The sequence below is a fragment of the Falco cherrug genome, chromosome 5 (assembly GCF_023634085.1).
Source record: "Falco cherrug isolate bFalChe1 chromosome 5, bFalChe1.pri, whole genome shotgun sequence".
In the NCBI taxonomy this organism is placed as follows: Eukaryota; Metazoa; Chordata; class Aves; order Falconiformes; family Falconidae; genus Falco; species Falco cherrug.
The window spans coordinates 69,001,607-69,019,503 of NC_073701.1; the positions used below are offsets into that span (position 1 = coordinate 69,001,607).

The 17,897-nt window shown below is 42.8% G+C and overlaps 1 protein-coding gene across 7 annotated transcripts in view; it reads right to left on the reverse strand.

The window, feature by feature from the left end:
- The window catches only part of BEND7 (BEN domain containing 7), a 49,039-nt gene that overhangs the window by 9,805 nt on the left and 21,337 nt on the right, over positions 1 to 17,897 (reverse strand). For 4 of the 7 annotated variants that reach the window (XR_008732388.1, XR_008732387.1, XR_008732385.1 and 1 more), the window contains 4 exons: positions 15,828 to 16,093; positions 9,755 to 9,980; positions 4,953 to 5,072; positions 362 to 707 (listed from right to left, as the gene is read on the reverse strand). Coding sequence is in view for 2 of the 7 variants with exons in the window: in XM_014280033.2 (XP_014135508.1) it covers positions 4,953 to 5,072; positions 9,755 to 9,980; positions 15,828 to 16,093 (612 nt within the window). In the remaining 5 variants the exon portion in view is untranslated. Of the gene's footprint in view, positions 1 to 361; positions 708 to 4,617; positions 4,689 to 4,952; positions 5,073 to 9,754; positions 9,981 to 15,827; positions 16,094 to 17,897 lie in introns of all 7 variants that reach the window. The other 3 variants (XM_014280033.2, XM_005439301.3, XR_001334719.3) reach the window with 2 other exon arrangements.

The window sequence follows — 17,897 nt, forward strand, 5'->3', positions numbered from 1 at the left end:
AAGGATGAAGAGAAACAGAAAGCAAAAAACCTGTCATAGGGAACAATGGGAGCAGCAGTTTGAACACGGATGTGGGAGAAAAGGCATATTTCCAGAAAAAAGGTAAGCATTTTTTCTTCTTTCGTTCCCACTACTTTACACTGCAACAAGGTAATGTTAATTTTGAACAACAATTCAAGGATGAAGCGTCACAGCATGTAATTTTTTTAAATTAATCCTGCCTGAAAAATTTCAGCATGTTTTCTAACAGTGCCGTATTTTCCTTTATGGAGTAAGACAATCAAAAGCCTCCACGTTACGCACAAGGCAACCACTCTGCATGAACAACTCTTACCCTGTGTGCTTCGGGAGTATTACTCACCCAGGATCAGCTTTCCTGTTGATGCAATGGACAGCTGCCACAGAATCATGGCTTACAGGCTCTTCAAAACATAAAAAGGGAGGAAGAACTTCCTGCGAGAGATGTGTGGCCCCTGACCTACCACTTATTAATGGATGGAGAGTTTAGTAATCAAAAGGCTTCGGATGCTGTGTCTGGCACAGAGGTGACATGAACAGCGAGTCGGTTCCTTCTGATTTTGCCTGCTTTAAGATCTCTGTGCTAATGGTCGATTGTCTCCCTCTGTGCTGCCGCTGGCAAGGCCACCAGCCACCTACTCGTATTCTCTTTTGTAGGGTGAAGAGACCATGCCATGGGAAACCCACCGCTGTAAATTACAAGACAATTTGCATTGTAATTCATGCTGCTTTAAGAGAGGAAATCTATGCACATGCCTTTTCTTTTGACTTCTTCCCTTCTGGGGCCACTTTGCATCCCATGCCAGCAGCCAAAAACGTTCAGCTTCTCTGCTGGGAGAAGACAGACCTGGCAGTACGAAGCCGTGCCCCAGTATGCCGTACTGTTAGCATGAAATGGGACCAGTAGTCAAGGCTGAGGAATATTATCATACTCTTTAATTTTAATTATAACATCTGTTTGTAACATTAACCTCGCAGTCTCTTCTCCCCTTTGTAACAGCCAACTTGTGAAATTTTGAAAAGATTGAACAAGGCCAATAAAAATTTAATGGCAGTGACAGCTTTATTCTCAGATCTAACAAATAAAAAAAACCTACCCAAGTCTCAGATCTCAGGCAATAATCTAAAAGAACTAAGAAAAAGCCAAAGCAAAATAAATAAATTAAAAAAAGAAGAATATTTCCAGCTATGAAAAATATTGTCACTGAGTCAGAACTTAAATGAATTTTTATTTGGCTTAGGATAACAACCTTTCAAAATCTACACAGGGGAACTATTTTCTAGAAAGCAGAATTTTTAAGTGTTTTTTTGATTAGCTTTCCAAGTAGGGAGCTTTTCTATCCCTAATTCTAGGAGATGAGCCAAGCATGATAAATAAGGTTGAAGGTGGGCAGCTTCTATGATCCAGTGATCATGATTTCATTTAATTTGGAAACACTCAGGAGAGTATGCCCTTATAGAAAGGGGTATGAAAAGCAGATCCACCCCAGTTGTTTGCTGGAATTCTCTGAAATTATTAATATCACTGAAAGCTACAGCAGGATTTACGTTATCAGGCTGAAATAATGTTTCGCAGGATAAAGCAGAGAGGGCTGCTCAAGAATGCAGTGTCTTACTGACTGGTTTGAAATGAAAAACTAATCAAGAGGATGTACTAAATGGCTCAGGGGAAGGCAAGCAGGATGGAAAGCCTGCCCCTCCTCTCTTAAATATTTCTGCTGTTCAAATTTAGCCCAACTCAGTGGTGACTAAAAAGTTGTGTTGTGGCTTCTGTAAGACAAATGGATCATGCTAAGCTCTCTCCATATAAAGCCTGTGCGTCACGACAAACCAGAAACCAATGCAGATACATCAGTGCCACCAGGCAGCAGGGAGACACATTGGTTCAGAAGGTCTCAGGTGAATGTGGCTTACCACTGGCTCAGATTGTTCTTTGGGCACCTCAGTCTACACCCACAACTTAGCGGGCATTTTCAGTGAGCAAGTGGAGACAATATGAGAAGCAAATGACCTGGGAGTACAGAGATGAGGACACTTGCTCTGGAGGGCTCAGCCTCTGCACCACCAGCCACGCATGGACTGGAAGAGCTCAAGAGCTCAGCTGGAAGAGTGACGAGTCCCACATCCCAGTGGCTACAATTCCCATAGTTTTTGGATTCTTAAAAGCTAAGTTTTGCAAAGTGAAGTCCTGGGACACCTTCTCCACACAGCAGATCAAACCTCGCTCCACACCTGCCTATTTTGGTCTTTTCTAAGTTACCAACAGCTTTAACAGTTTTGGTACGGCTTCACAATGAATAGTTAAAATGTGCATAGTTCCCGTGCAACCAGTGTTATATCAGGATAAAGCTGCTGAGGGCTGTGAGACTATGCTAGCAAACATCAGAGCATCCTTCCCAACATCCCCAAGGTATCTGCTAACAGCCATCGTTGGAAACAAAATGTGAGACTAGATGGATCTGTCACCTGACCAGCTCTACATCCCTCATATCAAAAGCTCACCGTCGTAACACAGAAGTACTAACAAATCTTATTTCAACAAGATGAAGATGTTAGTGCAACCAGCTGTCTGCTCCTGCCTCTCTGCTGCTATCCACTGCTTTGCTGTCACAAAGGCTGTGGAAGATTCTCATCTGCTTCAGTGCAAGGCCAGGTTGGGTTCGCTTAAGCCACCAGAGGAGATGAGATGGAGGCAGACAGGAAGGTGCGGGTGGCCACAGTGGTGTGTTCAATCACTCCTGCTAGATTGAAAAGAGCATGTCTGCCTGTGGCCTTGTGTCAGAGAGAAACCAGTGCACTTCAGGGAATGGCCAGTAAACTAAACACCACCAAAAATAGAGCTTTTCTACCAGTCTAGGTACTGTGTACGTTTTTTCAGCAAATCAACCCGAGGGGCTGCTAGGTACACTGCTGCTCACTACTCATCCACATACCGCTTAATGAGTTACCTTCCCTCTGCAGGCAGGGACAGATATTGGAGTCTGTCTTATTCAGTCACACTATACTCAGCTTCACTTATTTTTCTGCGTAGTCTTGCTAGTCTTGTCTCTAAAGACAATATCCTCTGCTTAGATTCTGCCATCCTGAGAAAGGACCAGAGATGGAGGTGGCCCCATTTGAAAGGCAAAAGCTGAAAGTCATTGTCATTTTAATTAATATCCTGCAGAGGCACGAAGAAAAGCAAATAAAAAAGGATGAAAGAAAATAAAAATCAAAACAAAATTAGGTCAATCCTCTTTCCCGAGGGATCTTCTGCAGACAGCCGAAGGACCCTCTGCTCCCCGCATCCCACACTGCACTCTTCACCTTACGGAAGCCTGGCATCCCACTTCCACCCCCCTGTCCTGGGGGGGTACAGGCAGCCTCGGGAGGGGCAGAAGCAGTCCTGTTGTACAACACCAGTAATCTGATGCTGTCTTTAACAAGATTATCTTGTATCCCTCTCTCTTCCCTCCCCCAACATGCACAAGAAACCTTTTCCATTGCTACTGTTTTTTTTCTTCTCTACTCAGGGAAGCTTATGCTATGAATAATCTGCACTTTTTTCCTCCCCCTGTGTTATTTCTGTCTCTGGGTGTTTCTCATTTTCCTCGGTCTTGCGCTTTTCCCTCCTGGCATTAATAACATTGTGGAGAATGATTTCAGATGCCAGTCTAAGTGTGCATTTCAAAGACACAGCTTTGGACAGAAAACGTCGGCTCTCTGAGACAGGGAGCTAGAGAGGACATTTCCTGTGGCCTCACTCACATTCCCCGCCCTGCCCCGCCCCCCCCCCCCCAGCCACTGGGACCACCAGCATCCCCTGCCTGCAGAGCCATCAGGTTTCCCATCCTGTCGACCCACGGATGCTAACAGGCACTTAATTGTGGTGATGGGCAGAAGGGAAAAGGGGAGAAGGCAGGCAGCTAAACACGGTAACAGTGAAGGACTGTGTTTAAGGATGTTGACACCAGTGATGTGCCTCAGACAATGGTGTCAGATGCTCTGAGGGAACGATGGGCAAGAAATAAGACCACAAGGGAGCCTTAAGAAAACACTAGGATGAGGAAGAGTAAGTGAAGTCTGGTACAAAGAAAGCCCCTTGTAGGATGGGAGGCATGAGGATGGGAAGGAGACTAGTTAAGGTTTATAAAGTAATTACACATCTCTTCATCAGTGATATTGCTTTCCCACAAATTCTACCAGGGCTTTTGAGACAGCACGTTGCTGTTAGTTGCTGGAGCTGAGAGCTCACCAGCTGCATGCTGTCAGGGTGAAAGCTTAGCGCTGAGCCTTCACCATAGGCTGGTCCCAGCCCCCAGCATGCAGGTTATCCCCAACGTTGAGCAGCTTTGCTGCAAAACCCTACTTACATTACCTGTTACTCACTGCTGGCAATCTCCCTCCCATGTACTGCAGTACCTTGCTAGCACAACCAGGGTGGGTGGTGGTTTGGGTTTGTTTTGCTACAGTGATGCTGATTCTTTCACAAGGAACATGAGAAAACTCATCTATCCTTCCAGACACATAGAGTGTAGAGGGGAAGGTCATCTGAGTTATGTCTTAACAGTACAGTGAGTGGCGTGTCAGACCAAATAACAGAGAATTTAAAAAGTCTACCTGCAATCCCGAATGGATCAGCTAGCTCCGGGCTCAAATTTCATCAAACTCTGGGAAGAAGAGTTTGGGTGCTAGTGGAAAGGGGTTGGAGACAACATTTGAGAAAGACTCAAAGTTAACTTGGCTGCAAGGACAGCTCCTAAACTTGCTACCATACCAAACACAAGGAAACACTGAACTTTACACAGAAACCTGCTAAAATCTTAAGAGTTCTAATTTTCATAGAGTGAACATGTACAACTTTACAGCTAACAACAAAACCACTTTGGTGGATACAAAGGCTCTAAGCTTTTAATCTGGCAATCACATGTTGTTCCTTACATTTTTATACATACCTGAGCCTCTTTTTAATCGTCTTCTTGCAAGTTTAATTTGATCCTGAAGAATCTGGACCCAGTCCCTAGGACCAGGAAGTTTATCCACATGGTTAGCAGTGCAGTATTTTTCTGTAAAGACTGAAATGAAAAGATAACATCTTTTTGAAATGTGCCACCAGAATGGAGAAAAGGAGACTGGAGAGGATTATAAACAAAATATATCAAATTATCCACTTATGAAAAAGCATTTAAATGGCCAAATCTAGGATTATGAGAACAGAGTCTAACTCTGTGTTTCGCAAGTTTATCCTTCAGAAGTCATTTGTGTGTATAAATGTCACAGTAATACCATAGTCACTACTTATGAAAGCCTATCCCAGACAAACAGTCTATACCTGACATTTTCCATTTATGACTTTCACACAAAAACATCAGAGAAAAATAACAGTGTACGCTGAACTGAGCCTCCAGATGTGGCAAGCACTTATAAATGCTGCCTTCCATATGGTACAGTAGAGAGCTGAAGATCTGGTCATTCGGTGGCCTCTTGGTCAGGTTGCTAAGGCTGCAGGCAAACTGATGAAAGACAGAAGTCCTACCACTGTGGAAACCTCTACAGTTCTCATACTGCTGAACCAGATGGAACAGAATTTTTATAAAGGTACTAGAAAAAAATAAGCCATCATTGAGAAAAAGGAAGTATCCTACAGGTCCAATTTTGCATTTAGTAAAAATGGTATGTAGAAGGTCAACGTTACCTTTAATTCCATATTTACAGCAAACCTAACAATGCTATACCAAAAAGACAAAATTATAAATGGAGTGAAACTGATGCAATTGATTTTCATCACATGACTGAGAAGTGTGCAAAATTAAACAAGAGAAGAAAAAATATTATCACTGTTAGTATTGCCATTGTGGTCTCAGTCAGAGGTCTCGGAGCCCACTGTCCAGTTACAGACGGCAAACAAAAAAAGAAAACTGGTCCCAGCTCAAGGAGTCTGTAATCCTTGAGAACAAATGCCACACAAATGGGATGGGGAAGCATGCAACACAAAAACGACAATTTCAGTACACACACGCTTCTGGAACAGCACTAGCTGGTAAGTATAAGGGGACCGAAAGCAATCACACCCTCTGAAACTCTTTCCATGTTAACAACTTTGCAGAACCATTGCCTGGAAGGCAATACTCTCCCCTGCAGGCTGCTCAGCAAGGCTATCAGACCAACTCCAAGGGCTTCCCACAGAAGCCAGTGCAGCCCCACACATTGCCAGTGTCCGATTTACAACAATATGGTCTCTCTGAAAGTAAAAATAGCCTTTCCCTTCTGAATCCATACGGTACCCGACAACAGGAACCTGAGCCATGACTTAAGACTCCTACTTCAAACACTCCAGCGCAGCTCCTGCTTGTGACCAGGGCCTGGGGACAATCTGTGACACTAGGCTGTACCCAGGCCACCCACTGCAAGTGCCTGCTGCAGGAATTATGGCACCTGCCTGCTGCTGCCTGCACAGAAAGCCAGAGTCTGGCAGCCTGAGTCAAGACATTAACTTCCTTCTCTAACCTGCTTGTTCTTCTCTTGAATTAAAGTCAAAGTAGCTTTGATCGCTCAATGTGTGGTTAGGGAAACACCAACGTGGGCAAAAAGGAATGGGAATGCAACAGGAATGAGGCAGAAGAAAGTGGGACCTCTCCTTTCTATTTCACCTGAGCTGTATGGTGCTAACAATTTCTCTGTCACAGAATCATAGACTAGTTTGAGTTGAAAGGGTCTTTTCAAAATCATCTAGTCCAAGCCCCTGCCACGGGCAAGGACATCTTCTGCTAGATCAGGATGCTCAAGCTGACCTTGAACATTTCCAGTGCTGAGGCAGCCACAACTTCTCTGGGCAACCTGTGCCAATGCCTCACCACCCTCACCATCATTACCCCCCCCCCCCCCCCCCCAAACAACAAAACAAACAGTCTTCCTAGTACCCAATTTAAACCTACCCTCTTTCAGTGTAAAACTTCTGCCCCTTGCCCTGTCACTACAGGCTTTGGTAAAATGTCTCTCTCATAAGATGCCTTTCTCATAAGCCCCCTTTATATATCAAAAAGCTGCAGTAAGGTCTCCCCAGAGCCTTCTCTCCTCCAGGCTGAACAACCCCAGCTCTCCCAGCCTCCAGCAAATCCGCTCAACTTGGTGTCATCTGCAGGTTTGGTGAGTGTGTGCTAGAAACCACTACATCACTGATGAAACTACTAAATAGTATTGGTCCCAGCATGGATCCCTGAGGGCCACATCACACTTACATCTGAACACAGCTCGTTGACTTCTGCAGAGAAGGACTTCACTGGCTGGACTTCTAGTCAATGACACAGAGGAAAAAACTTACTGCTTCTGATCTTTTTCTTTTCATCTTTTTCCCCCCAGTTCTGAGTGAAAGATTGATGTGACTCCCAAGGGAAACTGACTGCCCAGGAGAAACACTGCAACTGATTCAGCAAGTGCCACTGAATACCCAAAGTCAAAAGAAATAATTTCTCCCCGGCTAATCATACTGTTGCAGAAGCATTAAATTACTTGTAAGGGCAGCGGTTAAAATGTTTTCAGACAGGAAGAGTGATTTTCAAGCAAACAGTTGGTCCTTTAAGTTCTCTGCTTGTTTTTGTCATGAATGTAGCCTTTTCTCCACTTCTGTATCTCTGTCATAGAAAAAGACTAAAATTGCCACCAAAGGATATCTGGGCACGTGGTAGAGGAATGTCCTAATGATAATAACGCAAACAACATGACGTTGTTCTTGTGGAGATTTCATACTGGCTCAGTTATTTCTTGGAATAAATGAAACCACAGTGTCTGATAGCTTAGCTCTTTGGAGGGAAGAAGGGTGCTATTGGAGCCAGGCTGAGGAAAAATCCACAGGACGTTAGCCCTTGGTGTCTTATTCCACCACAGCTTTTAGCAACGGGCTCAGGCAAGAGCATTTGGGCAATACTGTAAACATCAATCAAGATCACTGTTACTACAGGCATACCTAGTAGTACCATCACAGGGGAAATTTACCTGTCAGAACTACAGCTCCCACCTTTCCTCTCCGAAACTCAAGGGAAGAGGTTAAACCAAGCCTCAGAATTTGCTCCAGTGCTATGAGCTCAGCTACTGAGAAACACTGCTCTCCGTAGTGGGTGACGACTGCTATTTTAATAGTGCTGCTGTGTCTACTGAGAAAACATTTCTTTTATCACAGTGCTGCTCAAATGAGAGTTTGTTCATTTGTTGTTGGTTTTTTTTTAAAAAAATTTTGAATTAATTTTTCTTCCATTTAACTTATTTATTAAAGCTTTTAAGGAAGAATGAAACATAGAGAGATTGAATTCAATTTTGGGTTTTTGCAGATTACTGAGGTCAAGAAAGGAAGGTATAAAAAAGCATTTGTGATTTAAACCTAATTTTAAGAATAACTGTAAGGAAGTCTGCCAGCAACTCTGTAAGATGTATTAGAACTATGACATAGCCACAACATATATTCATTGCAGAATTGCACAGGTTGAAAGGGTCCTCTGGAGATGTCCATGTCCAGCCTGCTGCTCAAAGCATGGCCAAACTAGGTCATGATGCTCTGAACTGTGACTAGTCAAGTTTTGAGCATTTCCAGGGATGGAGATTCTGCAGCCCCTCTGAGCCCCTATTCCACTGTTCAACCACCCTTCAGTTGAAAAAGCTTTTCCTTATATCATGTTGGAATTTTCCATGTGCCCGATGCCTCTCGTGCCTCTGAGAAGACTCTGACTTCCATTTTTCTGCACCAACCCATTCAGTAGTTGTGGACAATATGGCTTCTCCTGAATCATCTTCTCTTCAGTTCCCCCAGCCTCTCCACCCTCATGTGTCACTTGACATACACACTTCACCACCTACCTGGTTCAGTACTGTAAGTCTTGGTAGCCCTCCACTAGACTCAAGCCAGTATGTCAATGTCTTTCTTGCATGGGCAGAGGACAAACACAGACACAGAGGTGATTGCCAAAGGCTCCCCCTGCCTCCTTTTGCTGCCAATGGACTTAGAGAAGCTCTTCTCATTGCTGTATGTCTCCTAAGTTAGCAATCTGTACCTCAGGACGAGTCACAGCCTCTAAAATAAGCTCTACTTTGCAACACAGCTTGTCTTTTGGTAACTTGGGTATCTTCCCTACTATATCAGATTTCAAAATAATAGAATCCAGTTCAGAATCTCTAGCATAATACTAGCTCTTTATATGTTGTGATCACACAATTTCAAGGTACACGTGTTCTGGAAGCTAGAAGCAGTGATCACTAAGAAAAACCACCCAGCACAGGATCTTCACACTGACTAAGAAATTTGCTGCCACAAAAGAAGGACCACCACCATTCTTACAAGCATCAAACTCATCTCAGTTCCAATATTATCTTCCTCCATCTCTCCCCAGTCCAGCTACTAAACTGTTTACAGAGCAGACACAGTCAGATGCAGTGCAAGCCTCAGAACTTTGATTGATGAGGATCAGTAACACTGTCATTACGTTTTCAAGATTTCTTTGCATCTCTGATATCCGGGGAGGGGGGAAAATCTTACACGAACACTGAGTTTCTAACCTTAGATCCTGACTTCAGAAACTGGGATCATTGGCTTAAAATTAACACAAGCCGTCCCTGTAGAAGCTATTTTTAACAAGTGAATGAAAGGGAATAAAAATAAGACTGCATATTTTAATAGACCTAACACACGTCAGACATTCTAATCTACTTACATTCTCCTTAGCTGAGAATATGTTCTAATTACACATATGAAAGAAAGCAAATAACATACCTTTTATTGCACCCACAATATTTTGGTCTAGTCCTTTCCGGTTGTCATTCAGCCCTCTTTTCCTTTTGCCATTTGGTAAAGAGTTAGCCAAAGTCTTGTCATCAAAAAATGCACAGACCAGCTTCCTAAAGAGCAGACTTCCTGAGCGAGTATAGTTTGATAATATAGAGTCCAGCTGAGATTTCGGCATGAAGACATCAAAGCCTTCTGCAAGTTGCACTTCTGGCTACCAAAAGAATGCAAATGTTTTAATTAAACGAGCATTCAAAGATATTATTTTACTTCAATCACACATCTGGTGAGACTTTACAATCACTTAATCAAACCGTGGATCTTTCCCCAGCTACTCAGTACCACAGCAGCCTACTTCATTGAAATCAAACCCCATCAGTGAATAAGCACCTTAAAGGCAAATCAAATAATCATACTCATGTCTAACCACTGTAATAGTTAACAATTACCAACATTATTTCTAGGCATACAGCTAAAAAAAGAAGAGATACCTTTCAATATCAGATAATAGGTACAAACCAGAGGACGATCCCAGAGCAATACTCTATGCGATGCTTTCTGGACATTTATCTAACCATTTTATGGATTTATTTCATTGTCAAATGACGTGAAAGAGCATGCTGTGGGGCAGCCAGACATTTCCAAGAGGCACAAATGCAGGGCTACCTGCCCATTTCACATGGTTTCCCAAGAGGGTTTCCACCATAGACACAACCCACATGAGCAGAAGCAGATGATGAGTTTGAGGTTGCCCTTTGAGCCAGCACTTACTGACCATCCATTTCTCTTTCCTTCTCATATTCCCAAAATGCATCCTTAGAAGAGGATGATCTTAGACAGACAGTTTATTTCAGCACAAAAAGCCTCAGTGGTAAATCACAGGGATATACATGACTGCTGGAAAGTGAGATGGAGGGCAAGAGGATGAAACAAATCCATCCCATATTTCACAAGAGTCTCGCCTCAAGTACATTGTGAGCCAAAGCAGACCAAGGCCCTCAAGGCAGTCCCCTCACCAAGAGTCTTTTTGCTGCCCCTGTCTGTACATATCAGAAATTACACAAACAGCATTTTGCAGTATTTTCTTCTGTGACTACCGCACAGTGCTTACACAAGATGTCTCTATGGAATAATTACATATCCAGAATGAAGATACATAACGAATAAACAATTTTTTTTAAGATACTATCTGGACGTTGGCAAGGGAGGGGAGGTAAAATCGGTGGTCATGACGTAAGAAAATAAACTAACATTACAGCCTTGCTCCTAATAGTTTGCTCTACCCACCCCCTCCCCCTCCAAATACATTCACCGGTGATGGATTTTCAAAGACATTCATAGAACAAGAGCAAATGCCATCTCCCATCACATCACCTGCAAATGTCTTGAGTCTAGACAGAAGAAAGGGCTGCCAATCCCAGAAGGATTTGGCTGTGTAACGCTTCTCCCATGGATTTTTAAAAATAATTATCAAGAGAGTAACAGCAAGCAGAATATTTTCAAAGCAGACACTGTCATTGGATATGCATGTGTATTGTGCAGTAAACCTGAAGATTACACTGCTTTGGGAAGCTGGGATGAAAACACTTAATTTATGCAGAAAGTAACAAAAAAATAATCTAAAAAGCACATAAAATTCTCACCTTGTTCTGGATCACAGAATCATAGAATGGTTTAGGTGGGAAGGGACTTTAAAGACCATGTAGTTCCAACCCCCCCTGCCATGGACAGGGACACCTTCCACCAGACCAGATTACTCCCAGCCCCGTCCAGCCTGGCCTTGAGCACCCCCGGGGATGGGATGCCCACAGCTGCTCTGGGCAGCCTCTGCCAGCGCCTCACCGCCCTCACAGTAAAGAATTTCTTCCCAGTATCCAATCTAAATCTCCCCTCTTTCAGGTTAAAGCCATTCCCCCTTGTCCTGTCGCTGCAGGCCCCTGTAAAACGTCCCTCCCCAGCTTTCTTGTCGGCCCCTTTAGGTACTGGGAGCTGCTCCAAGGTCTCCCCGGAGCCTTCTCTGCTCCAGGCTGAACCACCCCAGCTCTCCCAGCCTGGCCTCACAGCAGAGGGGCTCCAGCCCCCTGAGCATCTCCACGGCCTCCTCTGGGCTCACCCCAACAGGTCCGTGTCCTTTTGACGGTGGGGACCCCAGAGCTGGACGCAGCGCTGCAGGGGGGTCTCACAAGAACTGAGCAGAGGGCAGAATCCCCTCCCTCGCCCTGCTGCCCACGCTGCTGGTGATGCAGCCCAGGGCACAGCTGGCTTTCTGGGCTGCAAATGCACATTGCTGGGCCATGTTGAGCTTCTTGCCAACACCCACAAGCCCTTCTCCTCAGGGCTGCTGTCAACACATTCTCTGCCCAGCCTGTGTTTGTTGGGATTGCCCCGACCCACATGCAGGACCTTGCACTTGGCCTTCTTGAACTTCTGGAAGTTCACATGGGCTCATCTCTCATGGTCCTTCTGGACAGTAACCCCTCCCTCCAGCATGTCTACCACACCGCACAGCTCAGTGTCATTGGCAAACTTGCTGAGGGTGCACTCGATCACGGTGTCCATGTCACTGACAAAGATGTTAAAATGGCACTGGTCCCAATACCGACCCCTGAGGAACCATGACGAACCACTCGTCATTGGTCTGTGCTTGGACATTGAGCCACTGACTGCAACTCTCTGACTGCGACCACCCAGCCAATTCCTTCTCCACCGAGTGGTCCCTCTATCAAATCTACGTCTCACCAGTTTAGAGACAAGGGTGTCATGCAGGACAGTGTCAAATACTTTGTAGAAGTCCACGAAGGTGATGTCAGTTGCCCTTCCCTCATCCACCAGTGCTGTGACTGCATTGTAGAAGGCCACCAAATTCGTCAGGCATGATTTACCCTTAGTGGTGAAGCCATGCTGGCTGTCACCAATCATGTCCTTATTTTCCACGTGCCTCAGCATAGTTTCCAGGAGGATCTGCTCCATGACCTTGCTGGGTACAGACGTGAGACTGACTAGCCTGCAAGTTCCCTGGGTCTTCCTTTTTTCCTTTTTTAAAAATGGGGGTTATTTTCCCCTTTTTCAGTCAATGGAAACTTCACCAGACTGGCATGACTTCCCAAGTATCATGGATAGTGGCCTCGTCACCTCATCCACCAGTTCCCTCAGGACCTGTGGCTGCATCTCATCAGGTCCCATGGATTTGTGCACCTTCAGGTTCCTTAGATGACCTCGAACCTGATCTTCTCCTATAGTGGGCGGTTCTTCAAGTTAATCTTCAAGGATGAAAAGTTGCTTTTTACCTTCAGAACTTTCAAAATTTTGGATCCAGCAAAACAGTCAAGAGTTACTCTATTTGACATTTGACAATCTTCTGATGTAGGTGGGTTTTTAATATGTTACTTCTAAACTGTCTGGTGACAGAAAAGATTTTCAGGAATAAATAAATGTAGTCCGGGTTTACAACTTGGGAAAAATTCTCCTTCATGTTAATCAAAACCCAGGATGTAGTTGTCATGGTGATGAAGGTATCCTGTCCTAGTCTGTTACTTGGGTCTTGGGTCTTATGATAGCAATTTAAGATGACCTTGATGATACAAGGTGCCTAGGGCAGACAAATCATCTTCGCTAATACAGCTGTAAAATAAATTTTGAACCTTACCAATGCACCAGTGTGGAGGAGTCAATACTATTTTAATTTTCCCTATTTTATTCTTAGTATAGGAATCAACTCGTATACCAGCAAAATAATTTGAAGGCAAACTGCCCATTTATTCTTGCTTTCCTTTAGTAGTAAACTATTCAATGAAAGGCAATCATTATCTAATTGAACTTTATGATCACTTTGAATGCGATTTCTCAAAAGGAAAAGTATTTGTTAGCAGACAATGATCACGGCATAAGGAACTCATGGGTAAACTATTCGTATACAATAAAATTAATGCCAAAGGCTTTTGCTATGCTGAAATTAACAGGCAGCAAATTAGATGTAATCCTAGACATTAGGATTGTACTAGGACCAGCAGGCTGTACTACATAGATTAGAAATTATTAGGTTATAAATTAAATACTTTAACAGTAAAATAAACGCAAAGTTTAACCAAGAGTAACAGATCATTACATTTAAAAAGCAGGTTCTCTGATTTGTGGGCCAGGTTAAGAGTTGGTCTCACAAAGACTTTTTTCCACCTCCCTAAGTAGCGGTATTTCATCTCAGCAAATCTGAACTAATTGCCCTGGTTTTGGTAGCCCCAATTTTATACCCATAAAACTGAGATTTTTCTTCAAGTTCAATAAATGTTGGCAAAGTAACAGCAGTGGCAGTCCTGGCGTATGACACAGCACACACTACACACAAACCATGCAATATTCTCAAGGGATCATTTATTTATGGCGCTGTGTAAAATGTCTTTCAGTTTTTTCAGGCACTCAGACACGCTGGTCATGAGCACAGTAGAGATCCTTATGAATAAATAGAAAAAGATAATACTGCCATTCATTCTGAAAGAAGTGACTTTCTTTAGCCTTCTTAAAATGTTTAAGGTCACATTTTATTTCTGCTGTTAAATATATCTATTTTCAGAACTCAACAGTTTTCTTTCCAAAGACAAAATCGATTTGTTTGTCTCAGGGTTCTGGCTCTGCAAATTTAGTCAAACAACTACTGTGGCAAGCAGGGGCCAAAGCATGGGAGGGCAGATGAGGACCTGATTTATAAGCTACATGTTTTCTCTTGTCTTTTTTCTTAGGTCAAATTGGTACCTACAAAGAATTGTGTCCAGCGATGGAACACATTCATAAAGCCAAATTAAATTCCATCACAAGCACAAAACTGTTTTCAAAACTGTGTTCCAAGCTGAAAAGAATGCCACAAGCAAAGAAAATTTATAAGCACAAATTGCGCACTGGAGATAAATTACCAGTCCCTCCCCAAACCATTTCCTCAAACATTATTAAGCATAATACTACAAAAGGAAAACCTCTGAAAAAGCATCAAACCAGTTACTCTGTATCACTTACACCGACTCTATGGCATGAGACTGCAATCTAATTAGTGGTGTGGCTTGCATCTATATAACTGAATTATCATGACTGCTCTTTTTTATTATTAGTTCCCTCTTCCAGAAAGGTAGAATATTATCTGCTGCATTGTTTTCATTTACGCTTATTGATACTGAATTTAATTATGTTTTTCTAGCTCATAGTACTTAGGAAATTGGAAACTGCCTGCTCAAAATTAAAAATGTATTAGAGAAATTAATGATCAGTTTAGTCATCAGTGAACTCGTTCAGACGACATCTATTTGGTCATTAAACAAAGCCGATCAGCCATCAGATACAAGAAATTTCTACCAAATGCATACATGTTACTTGAATCAAGAAAAGACGCTTATTGCAATTTCACATGTGAAAAGTACATATTTTTAGAGTGGCAGGTTCTGGCCCCTCGAGTCACACCGACATCACCAGCAGTGTCAAGGCCCTCACCTGGCAGCCACAGCGACGAAGACCAAATGATCCGATTCAGCAAAGACTGAGGTAAGAACTTCACAGAGGTGAGGAGTCCCCTGAAGCCAGTGGGACCAGTCAGGCATGAAACACAGCACGTAAAATACACCTTGGCGGGATAAGGGCATACGTGTGGGCTATGTGTGCTCGTCAGCAAATGACAAGGCTCTGAATGGTTTATACACGCAGCACTTTTTCACGGCTCTTGATCTCACGGTGGCTCTTGGCAACACGAGAGATGAAGAACAAGTTTCCACTGCAAGCTCAAACAACAGGCAGCCTTGAACTCGAGGGAGAACTACACACTCATGGAAGTTGGGGGAGAAAAGCCCCAAACAATCCAAAATTTTTTAACCAGCACTCAGCTGAAAAAAAACGCAACACCCAACACTTTCTAATCTGCACTCCCATGCTTAACGCTACTGTCTCCATTCAACCCTACCCAAGATTGCTTATTTAATCCTAACAAAAATTGGGAATACACATCAACCTGACCTAAGTACTGATTCTCCTGAATGAGTTAGTGCTTTAAAATCCTGTGATCCTGCATATTAAGATATTAACTTACATCTGATGAAGCCGATTCAAGGATAATTCCAAATCCTGAAACAGGGGTTTCTGGTTTTATAGGGGGTTCAACTACTTGCAGACTCGATCGTTCCGAGTTTGCCAATAGCTTCTTTTCATTCTCTGCAGAGCTGGGTTTCTTATTCATGGTAATTAGTTCAACAGTTTTGAGGGGCAGTTTTTTCTTTTTATTTCTCTTTCTTGATATTGTTGACTTTTGTGCACAAACCAGAGGAACAGGAGGCTGCTGTCTGTTTTGAGTCCCGACTGAAAGAAAGTAACAAATTAAATTTATAGACAAAGGCACACCTATAACCACACAGACATACCATTAAACTACTGACATACTGAACTTATCTTCTGGATAAGTGGTACAATTTTCAGGGCTGTTTGTGCATGTGAAACACTTACATTTTATTACCTTTGCATAATTTTCCAGTCTGTACAATGGGGATAATGACACTGAGTTCTACTACGAGGTTTTTCAAGACATACTGATGAATAGCATTTCAGGAAAATTAGGAATACATGGTTCTTTTTGCCAGTGACCACTGGACAGCTGGTGACATGAAGGACTTAAGCAATGATTCATTTGTATACCCTCTTGAATGACTGAGAATCTCACTGTCTTTGAATGTCTTTTCCTGATAAAGTAAGATAATAAAAGTGCTAATGCAATTACAGTTATTTTTATGAATGTAGTCACCATGTAATTAGCTCAGCAAGAACATTTCAAGTACCATTATGTCAAGAATGAGGGAAAACACTACTCAATAGTTTAATTTCTGGGGAAAAAGTAATGCAAAGTTGCATCAGTTTGTTTTGCTCATACACAGAAACTGACAGTTCATGTGTTATCTCTGACATCTAAAGAGACCGTATTCTGTATTTATCAATATTTTGCATCTTCCAGTATTCACAGTCATTTGTATAAACTAAGGCACCGATCCTGAACCTGTATGAATATAGGGGAGTTCTCCAGCACAGTGCTATGCAGATACAATTATGTGTCTGGAAGAATCAGTAAGATCAAGGTCAAAAAGAAAGCCAAAATTACTACACAAGCAAATCAAACTCACTGGAGCTATGAGTGAACTACAAATAGTCCTCATCTACAAAGCCTGAGGAAAAAAACAAACCTCAGAATACTGTTTATTGAAAGATTTCTGGGATATTTAATTTCTGGCAAGGATTTCCAAGACTTAATTTGTAGTTTATCACTTAGACATAAGAATGAACACTAAAATACGTTATTACACTTTCACTTACATGTTTGCATTTTAGGTTTTTTGTTTTACTAACAAGAATGCCAAACGGATTTTTTTTCCTCTGCAAAACCATCATTTCCTGTCTACCAGAAAATATGAGCTATTCCCAGCAAATCAAGAGATGCACTAATTAACAAGGTACTTATACTGTAGACACATAATAAATAAGAAATGTTCCTGCTATTGAGGAGCCAGTTCTTCTGGCATAAACCCCAGTTCTGGACCTCTCACCCACAACCCATTTGTAATCATGCACACCATTTCAATGAAATCAGTGCAACCGTGTAAAGAATCCCCTGTCCCAGCAGAGATTGTAAAACTGGGCCTTTGTGTGCTTCTTTGTGAATCGGTGAATTTTAGAAAAGCATTTTTATGTGTATCAACTATATTACAAAACCTGTCTGATCCTTCCCATCACTCACTCAAACATATGCCATGGAGACAAGGAGTTCAGTCAGCCTTTCACTCCACCCATACTTCAGTTAATTACTCAACACTCCCTTTTCTTACAGAGGTCTTATCCAGCCACTCTTACAAGAAAGACCTCCATGGCTCCACTCCCCATCGCTCACACTGGATGGGCAACTCAACCGACAAAATCTCCATCTCCCAACTCCTCATTAGTATTAACACCAATTTTTAGGAAGCACGGAGGCTGCAATTTCACAGCAGCCTATGATGGTCTACCTAACTTCTAACTGCCATGGTGTCATTATCTTGCTGGCTCTAGTGCTCTTCTGGCTCTGCATGGCTCTGTTTCACCTCCTAACCTGGCAGAAAACAAAGCTCAATAGTTTTCCTCA